The 10,274-nt window shown below is 39.8% G+C and overlaps 1 protein-coding gene across 1 annotated transcript; it reads left to right on the top strand.

Annotated features, from left to right (window-relative positions):
- The first annotated feature begins 1,950 nt into the window (after positions 1-1,950).
- Positions 1,951-9,723, top strand: bmp5 (bone morphogenetic protein 5). The gene is made up of 7 exons (XM_034552071.1): positions 1,951-2,449; positions 4,961-5,153; positions 7,998-8,146; positions 8,457-8,654; positions 9,122-9,198; positions 9,325-9,435; positions 9,574-9,723. Exons 1-7 carry the CDS (start codon positions 1,951-1,953, stop codon positions 9,721-9,723), a joined length of 1,377 nt encoding a protein of 458 aa, XP_034407962.1.
- The last annotated feature ends 551 nt before the right edge of the window (positions 9,724-10,274 follow it).

A 10,274-nucleotide genomic window follows, 5' to 3' on the forward strand; every position in this document is an offset into this window, starting at 1 on the left:
AAGATTGTGATTTCCTGGAGATGATTGTGACCTGCTGTGTTCCTAAAGCATTTAGTTTTACTGTTAAGCTCTTAACTCTTATATTTTAAAACAGATAATAGTGTGTATTATTAAGATAACTTAATAATGTCCCTCTTATCACAATCATTCAACCACATGCCATTTTATTCCAAGTAGGAAGCAAAATGTTTAAAGTTTCACCGTCTAAGAAAGAACATGCTGAGATTTCACTTTGAAATATGTCATTTGTGTTCCCAATGCTTACCTTTCATTACTGTAGCAGGAATTGTTTTGTTATTTATAAAAGAGTCATAACTGTGTATTTCAGCCGTGACATGTCTTAAACAGCTTTTGTAATTTTATTATTTTGTTAAAAGGTGATTTTTGTATGAATCTTTCTTCTTTCTTTTTTTTCTTACTAGAATTAAAACATGTTAATGATTTGTGAACTTAGTTTGGTCTATGCTTTGGGCTTTATGTGTCGGGTTTATTACAGAAGTCCATCACATCATCGATCTCATCTTTCTCCTGGATTTTGTGAGCTACTTTGTCATCGCCTGGGTCCTCCTCTAAGGACACTCAGGCACTAGGGAACACGAATACAAGTGCAACTGTAGAATGTGTGTGTGAAACTTCGGAAATAACCATTGAAGTGCTTTGTACACTAGATGGCGCTGTGTGCTAAGATCCCAGCATATCGAGGCGTTTTCTACCTGAAAGAGTTCTTCCTTTTTTCATTTTGGACAGCAGCCACCCATCACATGGAAATCTCAGAGTATTTATGTTTTTAATTATCCCAGCAATCCAACTCCAACATGCGGTTTACTTAGTGCTCCTCTGAGAACCTTTCTGGGCTCCGTGTGTCAACTTTACTTATTCTTTTCTATCCTACTCATTTGGGTATTTTTCTTAGAATTATGAAGATGGAAATCTGCAATGAGTATGAGGCTCATAGTATTGAATTGGTTATTTTCTTATCAATATTTCAGATGTTTTTTCTTTTTGTCTTTTCTATGATCTGTTTCTATATGGGATCATTTTTAGTGCAGCAATATTGCACAAGTTGGCCCACTTGTTTGTTAGTACATCTAATACAATGATATTATAGCATCCCAGTGGAACATAAGCCCATGCACTTTATTAAAAAACAGGATCCTTGCCGTTGGTGGTGACTGCAGCTGGAGCCCTGTCCCATAAACACGCGGACTTCAATAAGTTGAGGTGATTAAAAGGCTCCGTCATTATTCTTTCACTCGTTAAAACGGGCTCTCGGATTTCAAGTGTCTCGTTTTACACTCCTGAGCCGACACATTCATCATGGAACTGTGCTGAAGTTTATTGCTGCCGCTAGAGGTGGATGCGAAAACAAAAGTTAAGTGTGGGATGGACTCAGAGGGCAACTAGTCCCAATACACTCTCTCAAGGGTGAGAGGAAGAAAAAAAAAGAAAAAAAAAACTGCGAGTCGGCGCACGAGTCTAGCTCTCCTCTGTTCATTTCTGACACATTTCAACACATTTCATCCACTGGAAACTCCGAGTTATCCCTCGACGTTATGGGCGTACCTACGTGTTTCTGCATCACAGAGGAGTAAGGTGAGGGACGGGGGTCATAACTCCATAAATACTTGGTGCGGCGCAGGCTTTGGATGGACCCTGGAGGAGTAAATACAGCTGGAGGAAGCTTGCGCACTGGACAGGAGCGGAGACTTTACTGCAAGCTGATACCTCACTTGTAGAAGGGCTGACTGGTAAAAAAAAAAAAAAAAAAAAAAGAAAGAAAGAAAGAAAGAAGAAAGAAGCCTCCTCAGTTACCACCGTGAAAGTTGTGGTGCCTCTGTCTAATATGGGAAGTCTATGATTCCTTATTGGCAGAGATAGAACTCATTTTATTTTTCTCACGGAGTGCGATGTAGTTCAACTTCAACGTGCCAAAGTGAACCCTTAGTCAAGATGACAGCGCGTACACCTCTGAGCCGCGCCGTCCTAGGACTTGCGTGGAGCTGCTTGAGCTTTCTGTCCTGCGCTCAATGCGGCTTAAGTGACAACCATGTGCACTCCAGTTTTATTTACAGGAGGTTGCGCAATCACGAACGCAGGGAGATCCAGAGAGAGATCCTCTCCATCCTGGGCTTGCCTCACCGTCCGAGGCCCTTCTCTCCCGGGAAGCAGGCGTCCTCCGCGCCGCTGTTCATGCTCGACCTGTACAACGCCATGGCCGTGGAGGAGGAGGAGGGGATGCCGCAGCTGGGCGCCGGGAAGAGCTTCAGTGCCAAGGCTCAAGGGCACTCCAGGAAAGCGTACTACAGCCCCCAGCATGCCGCCGGGTACTCTCGCGTGGCACAGCCTTACCGAGCGGCCCCTCTGCTGGGCCACAGCCCCGCGCTCACCACAGCGCAAGACACCAACTTTCTCAATGATGCCGACATGGTTATGAGTTTTGTCAATTTAGGTAAGTGGCATTTAAGGGGGAATCATCATTTCGCACCTGGAGTCACGGAGTCAATATTAATCGAAATTGGAATGAAGGCCACTTTTCGATATTATTCAGAGAAACCTTAAAGTATTAAAAAGCTCCATCTCCAACTTCTCTTAATTCCCTTCAATGTAAAGGGAATTAATAGGTTGGCTATAATAAGGAAATGACCTGAATGCATGTATCTGTGATGAAAAACAAAATATGTGTTACATTAAGTGCAACATGTGTCCAATGCACCAAGGAACTCAAATACTGCAGCATGAAGCCTTCATCGCGTATTTTAAAAGACAAAGAGTTCGGTCTATCTTAATTCTTAAAAATAAGTATTGGCCTGATTGCTGTTGACACATGTATATTTTGCTGAAATAACCTGAGTTGTTGTCCTATAAATAACTTTATATACATACTAGTTAAGTTGTATAGTTCATCTCACTCATATCATTATTTCTATCTAAATGTCAAGATGTACATTGAGTCATCAGTTCATTTGCTTTAGTCTTCTGTGTAATATTTAGTATTTAACAGAATTAGGCCCAACATTTTGACCTTTTGCCAATTTGTGCTGCTTTCTATTAAACAGCAGCTGATATGTATAATGATTGTGTTTGTTCAGTAGCAGCGACCCTTGACCCAGCAGTTCAGAGCACCTTATCAGATGACTGTCTGACCTTGAGAAAATTGGTCTAAATTATTTCCTGTTGTAAAAGGGGGAGTGATATTGAACGATGCCTTTATTTCACGAGTTTCTGTCTTAAGATAAAGCATTGGTCTAGTCATATTTGTGTTATGTGTAGCATTTATCGTTCTTTAATGAACATGAAAAGTTATTCAAAATTAAATACATGAAATATATTGCAGAAACCCAAATGAAAAATAATAAAAATTCTCCATAATTCAGATAATGTATTATTGCTATTGTAGTGTTAAGAATTTAATTTTCTTTATTATAGAGCAAAACGTGCAAAAGTGAATTTGTGTAGAGTTGCTTGGAAGTATAATCTCTCACCTTGGCCTGAGCCCATCTGTTTCCACTTACCACTATACAGGGCATGTACACTGTCAGCCTTGAAAGCGCTGCTCTCGTTCTGGGGACTGTCAGTGAAGTGTTCAATGGGGCTCTGTCTTTATTACAGTACACTCAAATATAGCTACTGACCTCAACTGTTTTAGAAACGTCTATGTGGAATTTCATACAGTTTTAAAATGCGTACAGGAACCATTTGAACGTGCAGTGTATAAATAAGTCAGCTATTGAAATCCATACAGTCCACATATGAGATTGTATGTAAGAGGAGTGAAGATGAAACACACTAGTAATATTAATCTTGTCAACTAATTATGGATACTGTCCTAGCACAAGCTGAATCCAATTAATATGCAACACATCAACAATGCTCATGGCTCTACCTTGCCATGGAGTGAAGTCATTATTATTCAATCTTAATTTTAAACTTAAATGCCCTCAATGGCAACTCTGCTTCAGATTACTGCCTGTGGCTAATCTAATGGAACACGCTCAGTGGGTAAAAGTCAGACCTGACCTCTGACCTGTTTGTGCTAAGTAACCACAGGCGTCCTCTCTCGATAAAATATCAGGGAAATGCACTGCATGGTATCACTACGGGTGTCAGAAAATCCCCTGACCTCAGCCACATGCCACTATTCTGCTATAGGCAGTGTGTGTGTGTGTGTGTGTGTGGGGGGGGGGGGGGGGGGGGGGGGGGTGAGACAGTTAGTGGCATCAAAGAATCTTTTGTCAGCATATTCATATTGTTGATACACTGAGACTCTTTGATTATTAAAGTCATTGCATTGAGGGTCCTTATTATATATACACAAATAGATACAGCCTCTTGAAAATGTCCAGCTGCACATTTATTTCCATGCTGCACAATATAAAATAATCATATATGTTACAAGTTGTTTAAAACATTTTCAAAGAGCAAAAAGACATCTTATGTTACTCATTATATTAGAAATACTTAGTTTTACAGGTTACGGGTCATTAAACACTCCTAGCACATTGTATGCAACGTAAAGGAGGTCAGTGTGAGGTCAGAAATGAGGTCAGAGTAGACGCTGACACGACATTGAAGAATCCTGTCTTTGCTCTCATGAGGAGCAGACGAAAGTGTCTTTAATTGAAATCAGCCTGTTTTTCTTAACTGACAGCCCATTCATCACAGCCAGAGAATGCCGTTAGGCACACAGTAGAGGGCCTGTCTGGGAACTGCTACCTGTATTCAGTTGACTGATTTAATGAACTGGAAAGTGCTTTTGTTGGTAGTCAAAATGTTTGGATTGGACCTGGAATGTGAAAGAAGATGTGATAAATTACTCTTTTTCTGTGAATTAATGCTGTCATCATTTCTTTTTTAGAGCAACGCACGCAGCGGTTCAGGAGTTGAAGTCATATTTTTTGATCAGTGTGAGCTTTGCTGCGAGTAAAAAATGAAATTCATCATAAAATATTTTCTTTCCCAGTGGATAAAGATAAAGATTTTTCGCACCAACGAAGACACTACAAGGAATTCCGTTTTGATCTGACTCAGATCCCGGAAGGAGAGGCGGTGACTGCTGCAGAGTTTCGGATCTATAAGGACCGCAGTCATGCCCGCTACGACAATCTTACTCTGAAGGTCACAATATATCAGGTCATCAAGGAATATCAAAACAAGTAAGTAGTAGCAGTAGTGGATAGTAACTAAGTAAGTACTGTACTTAAGTACAATTGTGTGGTATACTTGCTTTTTGCTTATTTCCCTTTTGTGCTAAACTATACAACAATTTACAAGACAGGTTTTGTCTTTTTTAAAGAAGTAGAAGTTTTTGAGATTTGACATACAAAACATATGACCAGCTTACAAAAAGCGATGAATAATTACAGATAAAACTGCCGACAATATATAAAGTAGTTACATTGGCTCCACCTCTACCAGGTAAAACATTAAAAAGCTGCTTTCTAATCTGACATGTTAGTCCAACAGCACTCTATACAGGGGCCCAATGAGTAGTTCCGCCTCATGCAGTTATCTTATTTCACAGTTAAAAGGCAAATGGTTCAACAGCTAGTGTCTTGCACAGTTCAAACTTTCCAGTCGCTCAGAACACCCTTCTATCTCCAACTCTGTTCTCCTTCATTCGCACCATGTCTGCCTTACAAATATAGTTCTCGGATAAAGAGAAGTCCATTAGCAAGTTGGCCACTTATGAAGCTCGGAAGGTCCATCAGTTATCACTCGTCTTGTGTTGCCTGCCAAGCTGGCCGGGTCCCAGATGAAACCATGAGGGCCCACAATAGGGGGGAAGGGGCTCCCGCGGATGCTGCTGTGGTCACTGTTATGCCCACCACCTGCCTGTCTTAACAATATTCCGGAAGTTTAAGCCATGACATAGTTGAATACACAAGGGTGTACTTAAAAGTGGGCCCACATTTGCTTGCCAAAAATGTGTGTGGGTGATTGAAGGGGAGATATGGGCCTCCTGGGCTTTGAAAAGGTCTAAGTCAATGGACTCTGCCATCTCAAAGGGAAAGAGTGCTCAGGCTAAGTTTTCACGAGCGCTTTAATGGGGAATCGTGTGTTTGAGTTAGTGTTCACCAAGAGGAACAACTATTTCCCAGTGCAAGAAATCTTAGAGACAATATTGGAGCATGTCATTTTAAGACAACCACTTTGCTCAAGTTTTTCCTCAACTTAGAAAACCACAATGAAATAATAGTATATGAGCACTATTAGTTTGTAAGCTTCCAACACAAATGTATCACAGCAAATGGTTTTAAGATGGTTATTTCTACAAATTCCACTTGTACACTAACGTAAGTATGGTTAAGTTAGCCGTTAGTTAGTTGGTTTAAGTAGCTAATTAAAACCCCTTTGTCGGGGCATTGTAAGGGTTTATGATACTGACTTTGAGGTCTAATGAATGTGTTTCCTTGCCTTTAAAACATTTGCAGAGGCAGTTTTTGTGAGAGTGTGAAACTTACAGGCTTTACATCCGTGTGTGCTTGCAAAGACTTTTCTTTACTGTCGTGGTTGGCACTTTGCAAAATGTTTTGGTACTTTATTGCCACTGTCGATTGGTGAAACCAGCGTCCTTGAGCACATGAACGGAGCAAAACGAGGACCTCTAAAAAGAGCATATTGCTTCATATATCTACAGTACTAGTGGTCAAAAACTCCACAGGGTACCTTTAAAGTCAGACAACTACGCTCCACCCTGACCTCCTTTCTCTCTTCTATATCAACGTCACACTACGTTCCGCACTGCAACTGAACTTTGCTAACTTAACATAAATTGTTAATGGAGAAAAGTGGCACATGAACATAATTTGCAGGAGACAGACTTGTATCAATTTACAAGGAACAGTACATCCAGTAATCACAGATGCAGGGGCAGGATAAGCATTTTCCTCTTGAATATGGCTATGGGAATTGTGAATTCTTACCTACACAAACTAAATTATCACAGGATATGAGCTTAATACTGTATGTTTCAAAGAGGAAGTTCACCCGTATGTCAATCATAACGACTGACCTCATGTGGAATTCAACATGAGGTTTGAGTTTTATTACACCTGTAATAAACATATGAATAATTCCTGAACTATTCTTCGAAGAGCTCCATGTAACCACAAAAACTAAACAGGCGCTGCCTTATCCGATATGCCACTTGAAAGGAACCCAGTGCAAGCGGGGCTTTTTAAACTTTGGGTTGAATGATGCCTTGTGTTAAAAATACATAAGGGCAGATATACATAATTCATAACTATTTTGCCCGTCAAATTTCTGAAATGTTGGCTGACGTTAAACCACACAACTCTGCAGTGTGTTACAAGTCACTGCTTCTTCATCAATAGCCACACTGCATTCTTTAAAGATTAGAGCTTCAGTACAAAGGCACACAAACAGGACCAAATTACTTTTACGCACCAAGTCACAAGTTTTAAATAATGAAGGCGTTTTTAGAAGAAGAGTGTTGGTTTCAAAACTATGAAGATAACTACAATAAAACTGTAATAAAAACCACTCCGATGTTTGGCCTCTGCTTCAGAGTTTGGGCCGGAGCATCCATTTGTCATCAGTCAGCAATACCTCGTTTATATGTCCCGGTCTACCTGATACCTGATAACAACCTCTTAGACCCAGTTTATATGCCCCCAACAGGATCATATGATTTCCTTTTTGTGTGTCATTAAAGCTATGCATCATTAAGGTGCTTAGGTTTGTATTTGTTCTAGACTGTAGCAGGCACTGAGGTTTTTATAATTAATAAAATGCAGCGGTAAAGTGGCCACGTTTATTCGATTGCAATCTCTCCGAGAAAAAAGGGGTAACAATCTAGAAATCCAACATACCCACAGACTGAAAATTAAATACATTTTCAGTGGAGAAGTGTGTTGTTTTTTGTTGTATATAGCAGTTGCTGCTTGCATGTGTGTACTGGTTGTTTGAGTGTGCATCACTTTAACTGCAGCTTATTTAACACAGATGTTCGTCTCTTTGTTTTCTCTTACCTTCAGTGATGCAGAGACGTTCTTGCTCGACTCCAAAAAGGTCCAGGCATCTGATGGAGGCTGGTTAGTGTTCGACATCACGACCACCAGTAACCACTGGGTGATGAACCCACAGCAGAACTTAGGGCTGCAGCTCTGTGTGGAGACTGGAGATGGCAAGTGAAGTGAAGTTTTTCTTTCTATCAATTGGTTTTACTTGTAACTTTTGGGATATAGAAAAGGTCAGGAAGTTTAACGCTAATAGACAAGTCTGCATTGACCTTTGAATAAACAGGACTTGTATATTTGACAATCTGTGGATTATTTTATATTTACCACTAACAAATGGCACAACACAGATCAATGGCTGGACCAAGTATTTGTCAAGATACTAGACTAACCTTGAAAGCAGTCATACAAATTATGCAAAATCATATTTCCTTTAGTTTTGTATTGCACTTTATATTTACCTTCTGTTTGTTAAAGGTCGAAGTATCAACATAAAATCTGCTGGAATCATTGGGAGGAATGGGCCCCAGTCCAAACAGCCTTTCCTGGTTGCTTTCTTCAAGGCCAGTGGGGTGTTGCTTCGCTCTGTCAGAGCTGCTGGCGGTAAAAAAAAGAACCACAATCGCAATAAATCTACTAATCAACAAGAAGCATCGAGGGCACCAAAAACTGGAGGTTGGTGCACTTTTATGATGCCATTAAGATGCTACGATAGTTCACTATTCCGTCTTTTATCCCACACACATCTGATCACTTGATTATATTGCAATGACATCCTTTGGCCTTGCTAACAAGATGGCCCACTTTCTATCAGACTGTCAATCCATTTGTCAGACTGGCCAACTTAATTTCCTGCAGCAAGAAATCTTTACAATTACTGGCCAGACTGCACACTGATGTAGGAAAGAAAACTCCTATTTTATTTCAAATTTATCACAACAATTTAGCCCAACTGTGGGATGTACTTCCAAAGGTCTGTATTTATGGACTGCATACTGTATATATATATATTCCCAGTGCATTTGTTCACAAGCTTTATATATTTCAATGCCACTGTTGTGCTAATCATCCTACCGTAAAACATACACCAATGTACTTTGTGTTCATTATTAATATCCTGTTATTTGTATTCCTTTTATCAGATTACAACACAAGTGAACAGAAGCAAGCCTGCAAGAAGCATGAACTTTACGTCAGTTTTCGAGATTTGGGCTGGCAGGTAAGACAAAAGTATTTCACATCACAAAACATGTATTTGACAAATGACAGTAACACAATGAAGAATGCCTTTTGATTGAGATTATAAAGCGTCCTAAATAAAGAAAGCTTGTCCTTGTTTGTCAAGGATTGGATCATCGCACCTGAGGGCTACGCTGCCTTTTACTGTGATGGGGAATGCTCTTTTCCACTCAACGCACACATGAATGCAACAAATCATGCAATTGTGCAAACGCTGGTAAGTATTCTTTAGAGCGCATTGCATATGCGTAAAGGAATGAAAGTCCCGTTATAAGCTACCATAATGTTCTCAGCAGTTATAATTCATTTGAAACTCACTGCCTTTTTTAAACCTACTTCATGCTCTCATGTATAGGTCCATTTAATGTTTCCTGACAACGTGCCAAAGCCATGCTGTGCCCCGACCAAGCTCAACGCAATATCAGTGCTTTACTTTGATGACAGCTCAAACGTTATCCTCAAGAAATACAGAAATATGGTAGTTAGGTCTTGTGGATGCCATTAGTGACCTAGCTAACTAACATTTTTTATTTATGTGATCTGGTATGGGAATCGCTGGAAAACACATCTATTGCAGGTGTCATGTGATGTACAGTATTATGTATATAAAGTTGTATTACCTAATTTATTTTATTTTTTTCTAAAATAGCACTGAATATTGTGATATTTAAATGATTAGGGCAAAATGTTGATTTTACTTTACGTCAGTTATCAGTTACCTTTCGTGTCCATTGGCATATACTCCCTCTTAGTTACGTCTTTATGATAACTTTCATGAGTTAACTATTCACTGGACTCATCATGGTGCATAAGGTCGCCTCCCCTTCTGCTTCTTTTTCCCTTTTTACAATGCGTTTGTGCTGTCAGTACCCACTGAGCTCAAATTATACATGGATGTCAGTAACTGGCACTTTTCTTCAATGTTAATTTAGTCTCTTAGTTTCATTATGGACCCACAATTATAATGACACGTACAGAATAATGTAGCATCAAAAGTTAAAATAACAAACAACCGAGCCACAAGATGATGCCATTAGCACTATGATCACAACTTCA

The sequence above is a fragment of the Cyclopterus lumpus genome, chromosome 15, assembly GCF_009769545.1.
Source record: "Cyclopterus lumpus isolate fCycLum1 chromosome 15, fCycLum1.pri, whole genome shotgun sequence".
Classification (NCBI taxonomy): Eukaryota; Metazoa; Chordata; class Actinopteri; order Perciformes; family Cyclopteridae; genus Cyclopterus; species Cyclopterus lumpus.